This window comes from Phaethon aethereus (assembly GCF_964289735.1).
Source record: "Phaethon aethereus genome assembly, chromosome: 4".
NCBI classification, from domain to species: Eukaryota; Metazoa; Chordata; class Aves; order Phaethontiformes; family Phaethontidae; genus Phaethon; species Phaethon aethereus.
In genome coordinates this window covers 54650483-54670241 of record NC_138578.1, presented here as the reverse complement: position 1 = coordinate 54670241, position 19759 = coordinate 54650483, and the positions used below count along the sequence as shown (strand labels likewise).

Genomic DNA, 19759 nt, shown 5'->3' with positions numbered 1-19759 from the left:
CAGTCAATGGAGAATTTCAGAGTATCCCATGTAAAACGTCTTGCCACTGAAGAGATAGAGCAGTTGAAGTGACTACCTAGTTGTGACCCCAAATCCCAACTTTTATTTAAGTAAGTTAGGTGTCGGAGAGGAAAAATTATTTGAGGTTTTGTTCTATTTTCCATGTTACACATCATAATCTCTGCTATATGCCACCTTCCAAAACTCACCCCAACATATTTTTTATTCCAGCCTCTCACGATCACATGGTCTGCCATTCTCACCATCCTTTTTCTCACAGGGATATTCACCTTGCCAATAAATTATTCTTTTTTTGAGAGCAGAGAATTATTTCTTGTTTTGAGTTTTCTCTCTGAGAGCAGAGAGAACATAGCATCTAGCAACTGGTTACTTTTTGTCTGATGGAGGGGATAAAAATCCACCCTACTTCATGGGAACTGAACAAGAAATGTCCAAATAAAAACCTCATGGCTTTTCTGTTTGAGGAGAAGGTAGCATGTAAGCAATAAAATGCTCTTTCGGGCTGCTCACCCAAATTTTCATTGGTATTTTGTTTCAAGTGAAGAAAATATGAGCTCTCAACCTCCTCATCCTCCTGTGCCTGCCCCCCAAAGGGTGTATTTTTATAGACACACCTTTTGTGTCTGTGGCTGAAAAATACATCCCTGACTGAGTAAACAAGTCTTCTGCCATACGGGGTTTAGATTGTTGCTCTCACTCCAGCGGCATCGTAGATCCTCAGCGGTGTGTTTTCAGCTCAGTTACTTAAGTAAGGTTTTTTTTCCTTCTCCAAACTACAGAAAGAAAAAGGTCTGATAAAACTTGATGATATCAAAGTCCCATCGCAGAAGCTGGTTTACACCTTGACCATTCCTGAGGCATCAGTGAAAGACACAGGGGACTATGAATGTACTGCACGGCATGCAACCAAGGAGGTTAAGGAAAATAAGAAAGTAGTCATTACAGTTCATGGTATAGTCTGATTTTTAGTGTCCAAAAATTATTAACGTGTTGGAAAACACCATTCTTGAAAAATGCTGCACAGCGTTGTTTACACAAGGCTTTTTCATTTACAGACAAAGGCTTTATTCACCTGGAGCCTCAGTTTAGCCCTCTGGAAGCTGTCAATCTACACGAAGTCAAAAACTTCGTTGTCGATGTGCAGGCATACCCAGCACCAAAAATGTACTGGTTGAAGGATAACGTGACTCTGATTGAAAATCTTACTGAGATTGTTACTAGTTCCAACAGAGTCCAGGAAACAAGGTAAAAATAGTCTTCTGACTTTTACTTTGCCATGTTGACTTGAGTTGCTCCCCCAGAAACCTGGACACCGCTCCTGCTTTTTCTTTCCGCCTCAGTTTTTTTGCTTCTTCCTCAGTGGCATTTAAAAAGCCTTTCTTTGTTTTCTACTCTAAAGGGTGATGCCTAGTCTGCCTCTTTGTATTCCCTTCATAACATCAACCTCTCCAAACAATAGAAATCTTGGTTTCTGAGCACTAAGCCTCTTCAGTCCCTCCAACATGGCTCCACTCCAGTAATTTCTAGCTATTTCCAATACTATCAGGGGCTTTGTCAAATCCCTGCAGAATGTAACTATGCCCTCTTGTTTCTCAGTTGTATTTTGGTAGCTATTTGTTGCTTGAGTAATGATTTTAGTTAAAGGCATGCTAGAAATGCTAAATGTCACTGCATCATAACCTCTACATACCCAGAATACATGTTGCACCAAAGTGAATTTTTTTGGTGCCTGCTTTAAAAATGCAAACAAACTCTCTCATTTCTGCAGGTTTCAGAGTGTATTAAAATTGATCCGGGCCAAGGAAGAAGATAGCGGGTACTATACTTTGGTTGTTGAAAATGAAGACGACCTTAAAAGATACACCTTCTCCTTGCTAATACAAGGTAAGGAGCCCCAAAGCCTCGCCCACCAGAACTGATGGCACACAGCAAAGACTTGATCCACTTAAACATCGGATTGCCTGGAGTATTGAGACGAGAAAGGCTTGAATCGGGGTGTCTGGAGGAATGCGTGCGTGCCGAGTCCTTGCAGCTCTCGTACCCTGATCCTGGCTTTCACTTCTGCGCTGGCCTTGAGCCAAAAAGAAACTTTATCCTCCCGCCTAAGTTATTCCAGCTGACAGCGGGGACGATAGCTCATTTAGTATGACATGAGGACGTGGCATAACCGCAGCATTTCCTTTTCATGGCTCTAGCCTAGGATCTGTTCCGTCCCGTAGGAGACAAGGACCTCCTGTCGAGTCCAGGCCTCTAGCTCTTGCAACGCTGTTGGCCAAACAATACCTGTCCTGGTTTATTTGAAATTTCAGGCTGCTTTTATAGACCCTGGCAAGTATTTTAACAAACTCCTGACTCCTTCCCAGTTCCAGCCCTGATCTTAGACCTCATGGACGACCACCACGGCTCTGCAGGGGGGCAGACAGTGAGGTGCCTGGCGGAGGGGACCCCGCTTCCGGATGTGGAATGGCTGGTTTGCAAGGACATTAAAAGGTAAGCAGAGCGGGTGCTTTCTTACCTAAAACTTCTTGTGTCCTTGATTAGCTTAACATTATTAGTTAGCGTACCATGTTTTCCTCATCAAGGGCCAGTAAGCTCTCGATCATTTTTCTTCTTTTTAAAGGCATGTTTTTTATATTTCAAGGGTGTTTGTCAGTGGCATTCCTATTGCATCCTGTAGGAGAAGACACAATGCATTGATTCAGGAGGTTCCTCTCAAAAAAGCTGTCTGTTCAATAAGTGAACTCAACAGATTCCACAGTCCCAGTTTGAATAAGGATCTCAAGGAGTAGCTGTCCCTCCAGCCAGGGAGTTCTTATCATTTCCCAGATAGCTTTGTCTGCCTCATTAACACTCTTGTGTGCTTCTAAATTTTCACTTGTAATTATTTCCCCCCTAATTATAATTTTCACTTTCCAAGTATTTTAGACATGTGGAGTAATTAGTCCCATTTTCGCTAGTTCTAGATTGGCTCCTTTGCCTGCTGGGAGACAAGGTTTTCCTGGGAGGTTATCCACCAGGGAGAGGGAGACCATGCATGGAAGAAGGCTAGGAGCCCTGGGCACCTCCCAGGTGTGTTCTGCTCTCATTGTGCTAAAATCTCTTGCTGCCTGGTGGGACAATTGTCCTCCTAGCCCTGCCCCAGGGAGCCTTGTACAGTGCTAAGGATTCAGGGAGAAATAGAGGTCCATCGACAAGTATATGGGATACAGAGCAACACCAAGGTCTATCTATACCAGACCTGCTGGGCTGCATTGTCAGGCCCTCAAAGTGGCAGCAGTAATGAGGATCATAAGGCAAATTATTCTCAGGGAAGAAAGATGTAGGCTTTTCATAGAGGTGGTCTTAAGCATTTCTGGCTTTTAAAATGATCATTGTCAGAAGAAACAGGGAAAGGTGGTTGCTGTTCTCTTCACTCCTCTTTATCCATACCTGTGCCCAACTCCTGTTTTCCCTGTTATTTTTCTCTGCAGGTGCAGCAATGACACCTCATGGACTCTTTTGACTAACAATATCTCTGATATACACATGGAAGCCCACTTAGATGAGAAAAACATGGTGGAAAGCCAGGTGACCTTTCAGAAAGTAGAGGAAACCCTGGCTGTGCGATGCGTGGCGAGGAACGACCTTGGTGCTGTTACTCGGGAACTGAAGCTTGTGGCTCCCAGTGAGTTTGCTTTGTCCTCCTGTGAGAGTATGGCAGTCAGTTTAACCCCTCTCTAACAGACCCCAGTTCAGTCTGGAAGATAAAAATAATAGATAAAAATGTGAATTGTTGCAGATAAAAAATAAGTGAAAATGGATTTTTTTCTGCCTTGGGACATTTGAGGATGAGGCATTCTACAGGTCTTTATGGTGCATCTGTTTTTCACTTATTATGCGGTTACACGGTTCTTTTTATTACTTTATGGCCACTGGCTACGGGATGTTCTTCTAGACAATCTCTGCATTTGGTTTTGAAACAGGAAGGCAGAGCAGCTCTTGGCTTGGAAAGACTTTAGTCACCAGCCTCAGGAACTGCTCCTGCCACATCTGCAGGACCCGGGAACTGTGATGGTTCGGGAGGTGGGTGCCTTCTGTGTATGTCATGTTCCTTGTGGCTCAGGAGGAAAATAAGGTCTGTCTTTTTGCCCCACAGCCTTGCGATCAGAACTAACGGTGGCGGCTGCAGTCTTAGTGCTGTTAGTGATTGTGATAATTTCACTGATTGTCCTGGTCATCATCTGGAAACAGGTAGTGTAGAAAAGTATTTCAGTTTGGATGCTGAGTCCCACTGGGTTTTGATCTGCTCTGAAGTCAAGAGCAACCACAAGACTAATGGTTGGTTTTGCATTCAATGTGCTTTGCAGAAGCCGAGGTATGAGATAAGATGGAGAGTCATTGAATCTATCAGCCCCGATGGCCACGAATACATTTATGTGGACCCAATGCAACTGCCTTATGATTCCAGATGGGAGTTTCCTCGAGACGGGTTAGTGCTTGGTAAGTTTCCTCTAAGGGACTAATTCTGCGTCCTTCTCTGGGGAGAAGGACAATTAAGGACAACTTTGAGGTCTCTGCTACTGGAATTTGTGATGTAACTCATGGCCACAAAGTCCAGAGCCTCTCTCTACCTGTCTGTTCTCCTCAATTCTCCTGCCACATCCTCCTCTTCTTCTACAGCGGTGTCAGCCTTGAGCTCCTTGCGTTAGTGTCTCCCCCACTTCTCCTCCACATGCCCCGCGTGCAGTGTCCACCTCCACATGGTTTAGGGGGCCCCTCCCAGCATTAAATTCCCTCTTCAACACTAGTTCTTCTAAGGCACCCGCAAGAAGTGCACTGGCATTTTTTTATCTGCAAGACTTTTATATGCTTCTGTCCGGAGGCCAAGGGAAATCTGCAAGTAGTTATATAGCTTTATTAAAAATATTTAAAAAATTATTAATCCATGATGTGCATATATCAGTGCTGAGTAAGTTTACAACTTATTTTTGTGGCTACTGCCCTTCTTCCTTCCCCTTCTGCTTTCTTGCTGAAAGAAAGAAAGAAAGAAAGAAAGAAAGAAAGAAAGAAAGAAAGAAAGAAAGAAAGAAAGAAAGAAATAGAAAGAAAGAAAGAAAGAAAAAAAAATATCCCTGCATTGGAATTCATACAGAATTCAGTTGGTAATCACTTCTCCATCACTTCTTCAAGGCTGGCCCAATCTGTCACTTATATCAATTGAAAGTGTAATGATTCTAGACAATTTTGATGTTCTGTGCAGATAGTGCTTTAAATACAAAAGGCTTCCCTCTTTTGGAGGTATCTGTGCACGAAGCTGTATCACAACATATAGGAGAAGAAGAGGAAATATGTTTTTTGTTTGATATGTTTTAAGAAGCACACTCCCCTGGTGTAGCTCTCCTTCCCCCACTACAGAGAAAGAATTAATGTTAATTCTTGAAAGAAGCAGCACAAAAACTTCTGATTCAGGAATGATATCCTTTAATTAAACTCATGTTGCTAATTGAAAACTAGAGGAGGGTGGATATTTAATGGAATTATTTTATTACAACCCAGACTTTAATTATATGCCTAAATAGGATTTGTCAGATCTGAGCTGTTAACAGACCACCACTGTGACTTTGTCTCCCTCTGACTCATGAGCACCAGCCTTCAATGCCTTCCTGTTTACAAGTATATTCAGGACAATCAGTGCTTTAAAAACTAATGCTACATGGTCTTTTAGCGATCTGGATTGCACAAACGTTCTTCTTGACACGGTTAACATTTACCTGCTGGCAGTTTTGCCATAGGAAATGCTTGCTGGTGGGGACCTCTTTGGTTTCTGGGGCTCATAATTCTGGTTTGTGTGGGTTTTCTCTTATTGAAGAGGGAGATGGCAGCAAAGCAATTACACCTTTAGCTCAGGGAGGCTCTGAAGCAGGATACAAAACCATTTTGGCTCAGTCAGATGAGCATTTCCCATCATAGCTGTGTAAGCCAGCTGGCATTTATTTGTTTTTCTAGCTAGTAGTGCCTGGAGTGCAGTGCTGTGTTAAATGCCAACTCTGGACGTTGGCTGGATGGAGCTTCAATTGATAAATTCGGGTTGTGCTGCAAATTCCCCTTTGCTATCACCCTTCCGCAACGTCTGTAGTCCGCTGCTGTTTGGAGTGCTCAGCAGCCAGCACAAGCCGAGGAGATGAGCAGCAGAATGAGACATGTGATTAGGCAGTGAGCTGGTCGCATGCCACTGCCTTCTCCTGGCTCTGCTGAGAAGTGGCGAGGTCCCAGCAGGACCTGGACCTCCTTCTTCAGCTGAGATGGGAGAGGGGGGGGCCTTTTGAGGAGTGGGGTCCGAGTGCTGCTGTTTCTCAGGGTCTCGGGGTGGCTGTAGAGAGGTGACAGAATTGCTCCCATCGCTTCCCAGCAAGCCACCCATTTTTCCTAGTGGCTTTAATAAAATGAAATGCTGATCTGACAGAGAATCAGACCCATCCCCATTTGCAAAATGCAAGTTAAGATACAAGTTATGGAGCATTTAGGGATGTGCTACCTAATTTCTCATGGATGTAGATTATAAAGCTTGTCACTTGTTTGGCTTTTGATATAGATCAAGAGAGTTATGGTTTAATTTGGGGTGGGCTGATCACCTCCCTTCAATTTTAGCCAAAGCAGCATCCAGTTGAGAAAGTTGTGTCTGGAACAAATCCAGAGACTTCACCTTTGTATTTGTCTTCCCCTCGCCGAGCAGAAAAACAGCACCTCTCCAAAAGGCTCAGCAGATAAGCTCTGCGGATGGGTAGCAGGACCTGAAAGAGCTCTCACCCCCGGGCGTTGGTCCTCCGTTAGTTTGAGGAGCCTTGAGCTGCTGCTGGTCTGCGCAGTCCCTCTGCGGCAGAGAAGCAGAGCTGCTCCTCCGGCCAGCAGATCACAGCGGTGCCTTTACACTTATAAAGTATACTTTAAGAAAAGTAAACACACGTTATAATTCTGGGCTCCACTGAAAGCCTTGACATCAAGAATGTGATGGCATTCCAGATGCCTCCAGCCCTTGAGCAGTCAGCTCCCACCTGGCTCCAAATTTCAAGTGTAAAACACGTGGGGCTTGGGCTACGTCTGTGGAGAGGGGTGAAAAGGGGAAACAGCAGCGATCGCTCCCCGCTGCTCCGGAAGCGCTCTCACCGTCTCCACATGCATCCCGGCTCAGCAGAGGTGATGGAGAGGGAGATGTGCGCCTCGTGCTCAGCAGACAATATGGTTTGGGGAGGAACTGGCTTGTGAAGACAAGAAGATCAAGGAGCATCAGCAAATGCCATCACATTCTGAAGGGCTGCATCCTGCCATGTGGCTCCCAGACCTTGGGTCTGAAAAGTTTCAGGGGCCAAATTTCAGACTCAGGTTGTTTGAATTAGTCTGAAATTTAGTGGGAAGCTTTCTCACATCCTGACTGGGAAGAATAACCTTTGGAGCGCAGGGATCTTGAAAAGAAATTGTATAGTTTTTGTGTGTATGACAAACTACACTGTCATAGTCTTGGAGAGGTTCTTCAGTGGTTACTCAGCTAAGCACACTTTTAACTGTTTCTTGTGCTTGTTAATGATGCAGATAGCGTTTGGCTGGAGGTTTTCTTTTAAGGGCATGTATACAATGAAAGTGGGGGCTGTAGCTAAGGGATAACAGAAACATATGGCACTGCATGCCAGATAACACCTTCAGAAGCGTAGAAGGTGGCAAGTTCAAACTGCAAACGAGCGTCTAAGACGAAATGACATATATCTCCATAGTAAAAGTCACTGCTTATTCTTCCTGTGCTGGATGTTAAAAAGTAACGTAAAATAAAATACAGAGGTTGTCAGGAATATGAAAATATCCTGGCATCTGGAGCTCATATATGGGTTTGTTCACTAAGCGTTGCCTTAATGAACTTGCTTTTCAGTATGGAGCCTATGAAATACAGTATTTTGGAGTATGTTTGTGCAGTTCATATTTGTGTAAAATCTCACTCAATCTGCACACAATTCTTCTGCACACTGTATCCATATCAGGATACAGGATATGATAATCCAAAATTTTGTCTATATTGATTTGTGGGAAGAGTAGAGTGTGTATAAACATTAGCCATTTCATTACAGCACTTGGAAATTTGCAATAAAATTTATTCAAGCATATGAAGCACACTTGTACATTAAACTTCAGAGAAGCTTCCCCTCATATGTGACCAACATGTATTTCGGCTTCTTGCAGGGCACTGATGGTCCTGCCTGTCTATTTCTAAATGTGCTGCTGATGTGCTCCAGTCTGTCTTACATGAGGCCTGAAACTACAGCCATGGAGTTCAATTCAGATTTTTAAGTAGAGGGCACAAGGGTACTGTAGTCAGGTGCTGACTGAGGCAGAGAAGTCAACTTTTAATCACAGGAGAACCAGTGTTTAGAAAGCATAAAGTTGAGGTTGGCAAGGCAGAGTGGGAGACGAATTTGGATGAGTTGAGCTGTTCCTCAGAGTCCCTTTTCTACAAATTCCCACGTGCAGATGTGCTCCTGATGCTTGTTTGCTTGTTTTTATTTAAGAATTGTACTTAATGACAGCATTTCTTCAAATTATATTTGCCATTTCTGATTAACAACAACAGTGGTTACCAGTGGTCTGGCTAGATGAATGAGTTTTTTCCACACAAGAATCACAACCCATAGAGGAATGGCAGCGGGAAACGAGGCGAATTGGTGTTACTTTCTGAAATAAATAATGCTCTCCCTTGTGTTCAGGTCGAATCCTTGGTTCTGGTGCTTTTGGAAAAGTAGTGGAAGGGACTGCATATGGATTGAGTCGCTCTCAACCGGTGATGAAAGTAGCTGTGAAAATGCTGAAACGTAAGTTGTCGTGGTTCCATTTCCCAAGATAGGCAGGGCGTGCTCCCACAGGGTTATTTAAGCATTGCTTGTGTATAAATAGATTCTCCATATCCGAAGTTGAAAATGAACTGTGGAATGACTAAAATTTAGAATTATGCTTTAGATCGCTTCATGGCATTTCAAGACTGGAAGTATCCAGGCTTCTGAAAACATCCAAAGTTTAGTTTTAGCTGTATGGACTGCAGCAGCCACAATAACTCAGAAAAGATAAAATAACCATGAATGCTTGTGAACAAATGAAAGCAACACAACAAAGGAGAAATAGGCAGGTCTCGTGTGAGAATCTTAAGTTCACTGAAGGTTTCTCAGTTCATGAGAGCTGAGAATCTGACGCAGTGATTCTGGAGGAACCATGAGGAGCTTTCTTGTGTTGAAACTAGCAGCTTGTGAAGCGCCTCTGTGCCTCCTGGGCAATCCACCGTAACCCTGGAGAGGGACAAACAGACTGGGTCAGCTATTGAGCTGCACCAAATTAGTTCTTTATTAGTGATTTGTGACTCCTCTCCAAGCCTTACGAAAGCCCCTTGTCAAGTAAAGAACACAGTCTTCTTCAAGAAACCAGGGTAGCAATGCTCTAATGAGGCAAGCAAGGAGAAATCGTTTGTTATTGTGAAAAAGGTGATTGCTCTGACTGAGTGGCTGCTGTGTTTTGTCAACAGCTACAGCTAGATCCAGTGAAAAACAGGCGCTCATGTCTGAACTGAAGATCATGACACATCTTGGCCCCCACCTGAATATTGTGAATCTGCTTGGAGCGTGTACAAAATCAGGTGGGTTTGGCTGACAAAATGGAGGTTTGCTGTGGAGCCACCATTCACTGCTGAACAAGCACACAAATTTCAAGTAAAGCATTTAACAATAAATATAAAGTAGTAAAAGGTTTCACAAACCTACTTGATATTTGTTAGTAGTTGAAGCCGTAACTTAGTAAATAAAAATGTATTAACCCACAATACTTTTTATGTTTTATATTCTATTTTCTACTATTTTTTGAGTTTGTTTTTTTTTTTAAAGACCCAACTCATCAATACATTATTTTGCTTTATTTTATCAGGTCCTATTTACATCATCACTGAATACTGCTTTTATGGTGATTTGGTGAACTATCTGCATAAGAACAGGGACAATTTCCTGAACCGACACCCAGAGAAGCCAAAGAAAGATTTGGATATCTTTGGGATGAACCCAGCTGATGAAAGCACAAGAAGGTGGGAAAAAAGAAAAAAAAATGTGTGACCTGCAACTTGAGGAAATGTTATTACTAACTCTTACTCCATTCCTCTCGTTCATTGGTTTAAAGCTCTCCCTAATTCTTCTCTTTAGACTTTTATTTATCAGGTTTCATAGATCTGGGAAGGTTTCAGCACTTTTTGTTTGGTCTCCCTGACATGTGTCCTAGATCCATGTTTCCCCTGTGTAGAAATGCCTGCAGTCCCAGGACCACCGTGGTTCTCCGTAGAGTTCCTGAGGTCTGAAAGAACATTTCTATTAATAAAGCACAGCCCAATGTTCCTCTTTTCTGTAAAAGCATCCTTTTGCCTCTACTCACTCAAGTTTTAAAAGTAAAGCACAACTACCTGATTTCCTTGTTTTCCTGCTTGGGGAATTTCCACTGTCTAAAACTTCTTCCCTTCAAACAACCTGGCAGAGTTTGTTCTCCAAGCTCAAGTACTCTCCTTTATCTATCAATGGCTTAGCCAGCGTCGGTAGTTTCCTTATGGTTAATGTTCATCCCATAGCTTTTTCCAGATGACAGTGGAGGAAGCCTGTCATCATACATTCATCAATAAAGCAATGTCATAAAATTAGCCAGGATTTAGAAGGTGAACAGAGATCGCTTCAAAAAACCACTTAGGCAAATATATCATCTGACTCGGTAGCGGAGTACAGCCAGGACTATTCATCTGAGCATGGGTTTGTTCAGCAGGACTGGACTTGGTGCAAACTGAGTGAATAAATTGTGTCTATTATTTGGAATGCCTTGAACTTAAAGCCCTAGGTAGTAATACTTGAATTGGGTGGGATTTTTGGAATTTAAAAAATATATGTTTGCATACCTGGCTATTGACAAAAGGAAAAGTCTGAAGCATTTGTGTTTGATTACAGTGACAGATGGTAACATGTACTCATATGCGGTAATACATGGTTATGTTATAATACATGATCTTTATGTATTCCCTATCAGGAAGCCAGCTCTTATATTTCACAACAATACCATTGTACACCGTCAGAGAACTATTAGATCTACAGGATGCTGTGCCAGGGAAATCACCTGGGCAACACTAGCTGATACACCCGTGTTTTCTTCCAATTTCAGTTATGTGATATTATCATTTGAAAACACTGGAGAATACATGGACATGAAACAAGCTGATACCACTCAGTACGTGCCAATGCTGGAAAGGAAGGAGGGATCTAAATACTCTGATATTCAGAGATCTGTGTATGATCGGCCTGCTTCATATAAGAAGAAATCTATGTCAGGTAACACAGAATTGTCCCTTCTGGATACATCATTAATACAAGTAACTCTTGCATAAATGCATGTCCTATTTTTGCCCTCTGTATGGAGGTGAACTGCTCAGTTGTGGCCTGCGGTGGGCCTGCAGGCACCTCCGGGGGCAGCCATGCCACCCGTCTTCCGGCTTGCGAGACTGTGAGCAGTAGCAACGAACACTCATAATAGTAATTTACGTTGCTCTGTTCCCGCTTCCCTTTCACATTAATTGACGCTTAGCAAATGCAGAACACTCCCGAATACTTTCCTGGATTACGTAAGGAAGATGATGAACGCATCCCATTCCCCGGCCCCATTCTCAGGCACCAAATACGCTTTGCTTTAAAAATAGGTGCCGTCGCTTCTGCCTCTAGGCCTCAGAAGCTGAACCATATCCAGTCCTAGATTTACATGGCAGACTAATGTACTCACATTGTGCTCTAGGATAGTCGGGGTAAATGAATCACTGGTATTTGACTGTTTTTTTGCTGACATCTTTCACAAAAAATAATAACTGTTGCCATAGAAATCTTGACCCTTTTTGCTGGTATTGGATTAGTCCCTGTGAATACTTGCTGGGGGACTAGCAAGTCAGCAAAAGTATTATTAATTAGTTAATTAATTATAAAAATATATAAATTAAATGCTAATTAATTAATTAGCATTCAGCAAAAGTAAACGGATAAAAATGTACATTCATGCACAAAAACCTAATGAAGGCACCACCTCTAAATAAATGTTTTTGTACCACACGCTGAGTATTGTAAACAACCTGTAAAACACTGCAATGAACCTCTTTAACTTCACCTCTTCCTGCAGTTCACTGGGAAAGAAATACAGACAGGAGAAACCCAAAAACTTGTATTTAATACTGGATGTTTTTAAGACTGCAGTATGTGTCAGTGACAGATGCAGACATGAAAAATGGTTAGTTATTATGAAAAGACTGGTTTGGTCATGGTACTCTGTTACAATAATCAGCTCAGAAGTGTGGTAGGTACGGGGAAATGGGTGCTGCTTTCACACTCCACAGCACAAGCAGGTTCTCCTCTCTTTGTCAACAGAATCAGAAGTCAAAAACCTTCTTTCAGACGACAGTTCAGAGGGCCTCAGCCTGCTGGATTTGCTGAGCTTCACCTACCAGGTTGCACGGGGAATGGAATTCTTGGCTTCTAAAAACGTAAGTAAATAAAAAAATAAGTAAAATAGAAGAAAGTGTAAAAACGTTTTCATCTCCAACTATGGGTTTCAATTTAGATTCTGAAAACAGAGCCCAATATAATATTCTTTTTGGGGTTGTAGACAACTTTCTCACTTAACTGGCAACTGAGCTCACTGTGGTTGGAAAAATCAAAGCAGCAGTCAGTTCTCTTCTTCTGTTGCAGCCCACAACATTCATGGAGCCAGGGTGCCAGAGGTGGTGGTGGACCTAGGCAGGGTCTGGGTGGAGGGTCCATACAGCCCCAGACCAGCATGACCAGAAGCATAGGCACATGACCAGTAGAAGGGGGAAGGGTGGCATCACTTTTGTCTCCACCTCACCACAATGCATCCGCATGAGCCCTCACTGGTTCTAAGGACTGGTGCCTCCCTGCCCCTGTTAGTGGGGCAATACAGGTGCCTGTTCAGTAGAAGATCGTGTTGAGACTGTGCCCAGAAAGTCAACAGATCTTTTTCAGGGATCTTTGCAAGGGAAATGGCCCTCGTGGAATTAGCATGTCTGTGAACAACTTAACTTAATTTCTCTCCATACAGTGTGTGCACCGTGACTTGGCAGCTCGTAATGTCCTCCTGGCTCAAGGAAAAATTGTGAAGATCTGTGACTTTGGGCTGGCTAGAGACATCATGCATGATTCCAACTATGTCTCCAAGGGCAGCGTACGTACTTCTTAATCTCCTGAGCTCTGCTTTAACTGAAATGAGAAGTGTCAGTTTTAAATGCTGTTTAATGTTCTTGCCATTTAGTGTTGGTTACACTAATTGACCATTGGGATGAATGCTCCTGAGGACAATTTTTCTTCAGCACGTTAATTCCTGTAACTTTCCTAGTTCTGCTTTAAAGCCAAAAAGTACTTGGCCACACTTAATACTTCACAGTCTTTCATATTAACTGGCAAGTTTTGTGACTAGATAAATTATTAGGGAACTGTCACTATGATATGGAGAGTAGTGACACATCAATCAATGACATATCAGATCTAGATCAGCAGCGCCAGCTTTGTTATCATACCTTCAATCAGCCTGCTCATTTGCTAGTGATAAAATTAATACAGTTACGGCTTAATTAGTTTTTGTGGGGAGCAAATAGTAGCATTGCTTATAGTCCTGGTACCTCTGCATTATATGGAATTAAAAATAGACACTAGCCAGGTTAACACAACTTTTCCTATCAGAGAGATGTTAATCCCGGCTATCAAACAACAATTGTAATGGGAAGCATTTCTTTAATGACTAATCTGTGTGGTTTGGGGTTTCTTTCTTTTTGCTACAGACTTTCCTCCCAGTAAAATGGATGGCACCTGAAAGCATTTTTGACAATCTGTACACAACATTAAGTGATGTGTGGTCTTATGGCATTCTGCTGTGGGAAATATTTTCTCTTGGTATGTACTTTCTTACGGTACACTTTCTTATGTGTAGTGATTAAGCTTTTTCAGTTCAAGCTGTTCTATATAAAGTATTTAAAATTCTACAGTAAAAATATATGTGTGAAAGCACAACCAAGGGATCAGGCCCAGCCAGCATGGGTTCATGAAAGGCAGGTCCTGCTTGACCAACCTGATCTCCTTCGATGACCAGATGACCTGACTAGTGGATGAGGGAAAAGCTGGGGATGTTATCTATCTGGACTTTAGTAAAGCCTTTGACAGCGTCTCCCACAGCATTCTCCTGGAGAGACTGGTGGCTTGTGGCTTAGACAGGTTTACTCTTTGCTGGGTAAAGAACTGGCTGGACGGCCGAGCCCAGAGAGTTGTGGTGAATGACGTTAAACCCGGCTGGCGGCCGGTCACGAGTGGTGTTCCCCAGGGCTCGGTTCTGGGGCCAGTCTTGTTCAATACCTTTACTGATGATCTGGATGAGGGGATTGAGTGCTCCCTCAGTAAGTTTGCAGATGACACCAAGTTGGGTGGGAGTGTTGATCTGCTGGAGGGTAGGAGGGATCTGCAGAGGGATCTGGACAGGCTGGATTGATGGGCCGAGGTCAACTGTATGAGGGTTAATAAGACCAAGTGCAGGGTCCTGCACTTCGGCCACAACAACCCCATGCAATGCTACAGGCTTGGGGAGGAGTGGCTGGAGAGCAGCCCGGCAGAAAAGGACCTGGGGGTGCTGGTTGACAGCCAGCTGAATATGAGCCGGCAGTGTGCCCAGGTGGCCAAGAAGGTCAACAACGTCCTGGCCTGTATCAGGAATAGTGTGGCCAGCAGGAGTAGGGAAGTGATCGTGCCTCTGTACTCGGCACTGGTGAGGCCGCACCTTGAATCCTGTGTTCAGTGTTGGGCCCCTCACTACAAGAAGGATGTTGAGGTGCTGGAGCATGTCCAGAGAAGGGCAACGAAGCTGGTGAGGGATCTGGAGCACAAGTCTTATGAGGAACGGCTGAGGGAACTGGGGTTGTTCACTCTGGAGAAGAGGAGGCTGAGGGGAGACCTTATCGCTCTCTACAACTCCCTGAAAGGGGGTTGTGGTGAGATGGATGTTGGTCTCTTCTCCCAAGTAACTAGTGATAGGATGAGAGGAAATGGCCTCCAGTTACACCATGGGAGTTTTAGATTGGATGTTAGGAAAAATTTCTTCACCGAGAGAGTGATCAAACGTTGGAACAGGCTGCCCAGGGAGGTGGTGGAGTCGCCATCTCTGGAAGTGTTCAAAAAACGTGTAGATGTGGCACTTCAGGACATGGTTTAGGGGACATGGTGGCGCTGGATTAATGGTTGGACTTGGTGATCTTGAAGGTCCTTTCCAACCTTAGTGATTCTGTGATTCTGTGAAATCAACTGTTAGTTGTTCTTCTATACAGGGTTTCAGATCCCAACATTACGTGTGAATTGAAATGTCCATACTCTCCCAAAGTTCTCTTTAGGTATTTTTTTTTTTGCTAGAAAACTGAAAGCACTGTGTGAAAAGCTTTTGTGGAAAAGTATTGGTGTGCCAGGCTGGGATGGATTTTCTGACTAACACGAGAAGGAACATGCTTCCTCCCTTGCAATGGGGCTCCTGGGTCTGCAGCCCAGACCAGCGGCTGGTTTGAAACAGTCTCTTCATATACGTTTCAAAAGAGGCTGACTTAGTCCTATTACAGAATGAAAACAAATGTCAATCTTCTGGGATGCTGATTTCTCATTTCCAGGTCAGCACTGTTCACACAGTTGGTTTATGGCAGCGTAAAGTGGTTATGACAATGCAGTTATAGCAGTTACAGACAATATACAATTCCCAGCTGGGAACAGCCTGGCTCTTTCCTCAGCCTCATTAATTAGCCTCCCGGGCGGGTGGCTGGCCTGCTCCAGTAAGCGTGCATTGCCCAGATTTACTCTCAGCAGAATTAATCATGCCTGTATGGTATCTACTACTGCCCCACGGCAACCCCAAGCCTAATGTTATTTTCTAGAATAAGTTGCCATATAGCTGCTTCTCAGAAAACAGCAGTTGCACCATTTATGGTGTTGGTTACTGTAATCTCTGGGCATCCTGTAAATATCCATTCCCAAGCATCCCTGGGAGGCATGGGAGTGCCATGGGATGGCTTGGCAAGTGAGGCACAGCTCACTCAGCCTGTGCCCTACCTGTAGGGAAGGTTCTGAAGCCCAGTTTTAGGTGAAAATCCTGCTTTTGAAAGGGCTCAGGTTTCTGGAATAATATTATAGTATGCCTCCTCCACCCAAGAAAGACAATCTTTCTCTGAAATCAAAACATTTCCTCAGGGGTGTTTGTTAAGAAGGTCAACTTTGACATCTTGCTGCAACACTGACTTCAGCTTGCATGATCCTTTTACACATCCGTGACAACTGAGCACGAGTGCAATGGTGTCTGTATGCTGCGGCCCCAAACAATCGCTTAACCGTGTCAGCTCAGGGGCCAAGTCCAAACTTTTTGACAACCCATGCACCTGGCATGCTGGCTGTTGTCTAAAGCTAGCTGCCCAGGTGGGAAGAGTGGTATATGGAGGGGACTGGCTCACACTAAGGCTTTGCCCTTACAGCTGGGAGGAGGCAAGTAACTCAGGCCATGCCACTCTCAGCTGTCGTGTAGGTGCCAAAGGCGGTAAAACCAGACAGAGCAAGTGACTTGCCTGAGGTCGCACAGAAAGTCAGTGGCAGAGCAGAGCCACGACCTCAGATCTGCCAAGTGCAGGCTGATGACCTGATCCAGGTTTCATCCAAACTCTGTGCTCAGTCAATACTTTCTAAAAACACTGTAAAGGGATTTTTTTTCTAACTAATACCTACTTCAATCTTTCCCAGCCAACATTTCACGCCAGGGCTTAATGTGGTCAAGACAATAGTTCTGATGTGAAACATTGGCTAGAAAAGATTGATTTTACTGGCATGTCAAATTACAGTGTTAACCCTTTTTGACATGAACAGTATGACAGTATTTGGGAACTCTGCATGGATAGTCAAGTTAGAGTAGTATTTTTTCTTCTCTTTTACCTGCAGGTGGCACACCGTATCCTGGCATGATGGTCGACTCCACTTTCTACAACAAGATCAAGAGTGGATACCGAATGGCCAAACCCGATCATGCTACCAATGAAGTGTATGTGTGCATTTGGCTTTTCCACACCTGGCCAGTCTCCAGACAATTTTGGCTTTAGTTTCTGTTCGGTTACTCATTTTTCTTTAGCAGTTGGTTAAATTGGTTTCCATCTTATCTGCAGCTATGAGATCATGGTGAAGTGCTGGAACAGTGAACCAGAGAAAAGACCTTCTTTTTACCATTTGAGTGAAATTGTGGAGAGCTTGTTGCCTGGAGAGTACAAAAAGGTTTGCTCTTTGGAATTTTCTCTGTATTTTCTATATACTGTTTTAGAGGGAATGATAAGTGTTGATCCAGACATCAGAGCCATCAGCACTGAACCGGCATATCCTAAACTACATGAATTATGTGATTCAGACAGGGACATTGCATGTTCGGTTTCTGCATGCAAGCTTACTGAGAGAAGCAGTTCTGCAGTATTAGCTGGGAAGCAGAACTCTTCATTTCTAATGAAATCCTACCAACTCAGTATTTCTACTGGAGAATTGGTTTTATATATTTTCATGGGATTTTCCAGGCAGTGAAAGAATTCTAGAAAAGGGACTACTTGGCCCATGTGTATAATCTCCTTATATCCCCCTTTGGACCCTGACACCGGCAAGTTTTCTCCTCATACTTACGACACCTCTGGACAAGCTCTGCCTGCCCCATCCTTCAGTGTCTCATTTTCCCACCCACCTTCATGCCCTTTCCCCTCCCTCTACCCATCTTTTACATCTATTTGTCTGCTCTGTGCTGCCACACTCACTGCTGCATCGTCTAAAAACTTGCATGTCACTTCTCCCTTGAAATCATTTGAAGAGACTGGGCTTCTCTATCCAGTGTTGCTGGCTCACAGAGCAGAATATTTGCTGGGTTAATGAATCACAGCTACCCATCTGAAGAAAGGCAGCACTAGCAAATAGCATCTAATGAGGGGTTTGAAATGAATATTTTCAGAGCTATGAGAAGATTCACCTGGACTTCCTGAAAAGTGATCACCCAGCTGTCACACGCATGAGGGGAGACTGTGACAACGCTTACATTGGTGTCACCTACAAGAATGAAGACAAGCTAAAGGACAGGGAGAGCGGATTTGATGAGCAGAGGCTGAGCGCTGACAGCGGGTACATCATCCCCCTGCCTGACATTGACCCTGTTTCTGAAGATGAGCTTGGCAAAAGGAACAGGCACAGGTAGGTGCAGTTTATAGAACATGTAGGCCATCGTCACCGTCCGGGGTCATGTTTGGCAATGTGCATTAACACTTTCCAGCGCCCTACGCCACAAATGGTTTCCTTAGCTCTGCTGAAACTACTTATTGGGAAGGTCCAATGTAAATATGGTAGTATGACTGGCCACAGTGTTTTCAGTGGGAAAAAACTAATTTTGCCTCTTTGTGACTGCCAGAGGAAGGGAACTGCTGCTACAGCGCTCCTGTGTGTCACTGGGACTCTCTTGCTAGCTTGGACAAGTCCCAGTGGCTGGCTGGTCGCTCCGTGGGCACATTTTGCAAGACATCTTGCCCCTACAGCTCAATGCCTTGGAGCTGCATAGGTATCAAGGGATTGATTTATTTTGTGTGAGACCAGCACCAAAATTTGGGAAAAGTTAGTTTTAATATCTTCCATAGTATTCTTTTCATTGACAGCAAGGTATCCGGGACTTTCACACGGCTCCCTTGTCAGTTTGCACAATCAATTCCACTACAGCGCAACAGTATAACCCTTACTGTGAATGGCAAGGGTTTAACTCAGCACTTAATTCATAGTATATAGAATTAGCAACCTAGAAACTTTTTTTTTTAATATTTTTTCGCTATTTTCAAGAGAGTGATGAATGAAGCCCCTAAGAAGCACTATCCAGATTAAGATTTATTACCTCTCTCTGTTATTCTTATCTTATTGTTTGTTTTTGTTATCTTATTTTCACCTGCCCTCCCTAGATGTACCTAAGTGGCCTGTTGTCACAGCAGTGTCATAATGCTATTTCTCTAATGAGTCTCTGGCAGAAAGTGCTTGGAGGAATACATTAACAACACACTCCTTTGCATTTCAAGGTGGTTCATTACTCTAGAGATACAGGATGTGTCATGTCCTAAGAAACAGGCAGTCAGAGTCACCTAAAATTGCACTGTGGGTCAGAAAGCATGTGGGGAGGTGGTCTTCAGCTCTGCTAGAGACTGGAGTACTTAGCCACATTCGCCGCGTCTTTTATTCTTTTATCTCTGAGATGTTTGTCTCTTCCAGCTCCCAGACATCCGAAGAAAGTGCCATTGAAACTGGCTCCAGTAGTTCTACTTTTATCAAGAGAGAAGATGAGACCATTGAGGACATTGACATGATGGACGACATTGGGATTGACTCCTCAGACCTGGTGGAGGACAGCTTCCTGTAACCCCACGGACACCTTCCAGCTCTGCGCATGGGGGAGCTTGCCATGTCACCTACAGACTTCTGCTCCACAGAGAAAACCACTTTATTGCAATGTCAAGGATGTGAAGAGGAGGTGGATTTGTACAGAGGAATTCCCAGTGATGGGCAGGGGAATCAGCCTGAGTATGAATGAGAGAGATATGTCGAAGATGGATTTTTTTAGTGTTGCTTCTTTGCAGTACTTCAGTAGCATC

At 43.7% G+C, this 19759-nt stretch overlaps 1 protein-coding gene across 1 annotated transcript in view; it reads left to right on the top strand.

Annotated features, from left to right (window-relative positions):
* The window catches only part of PDGFRA (platelet derived growth factor receptor alpha), a gene marked incomplete at its 3' end in the record, with an annotated part of 32948 nt that extends 13421 nt beyond the window's left edge, over nt 1-19527 (top strand). The window contains exons 6-23 of the mRNA XM_081999687.1: nt 801-972; nt 1077-1266; nt 1790-1905; nt 2385-2511; nt 3492-3685; nt 4157-4251; nt 4368-4500; nt 8748-8852; nt 9554-9664; nt 9949-10102; nt 11212-11378; nt 12456-12571; nt 13147-13269; nt 13883-13994; nt 17052-17151; nt 17273-17378; nt 18091-18326; nt 19380-19527. Of these exons, the coding sequence (XP_081855813.1) occupies nt 801-972; nt 1077-1266; nt 1790-1905; nt 2385-2511; nt 3492-3685; nt 4157-4251; nt 4368-4500; nt 8748-8852; nt 9554-9664; nt 9949-10102; nt 11212-11378; nt 12456-12571; nt 13147-13269; nt 13883-13994; nt 17052-17151; nt 17273-17378; nt 18091-18326; nt 19380-19527 (2505 nt within the window). The remainder of the gene's footprint in view (nt 1-800; nt 973-1076; nt 1267-1789; nt 1906-2384; nt 2512-3491; nt 3686-4156; nt 4252-4367; nt 4501-8747; nt 8853-9553; nt 9665-9948; nt 10103-11211; nt 11379-12455; nt 12572-13146; nt 13270-13882; nt 13995-17051; nt 17152-17272; nt 17379-18090; nt 18327-19379) is intronic.
* Between the last annotated feature and the right edge of the window lie 232 nt (nt 19528-19759).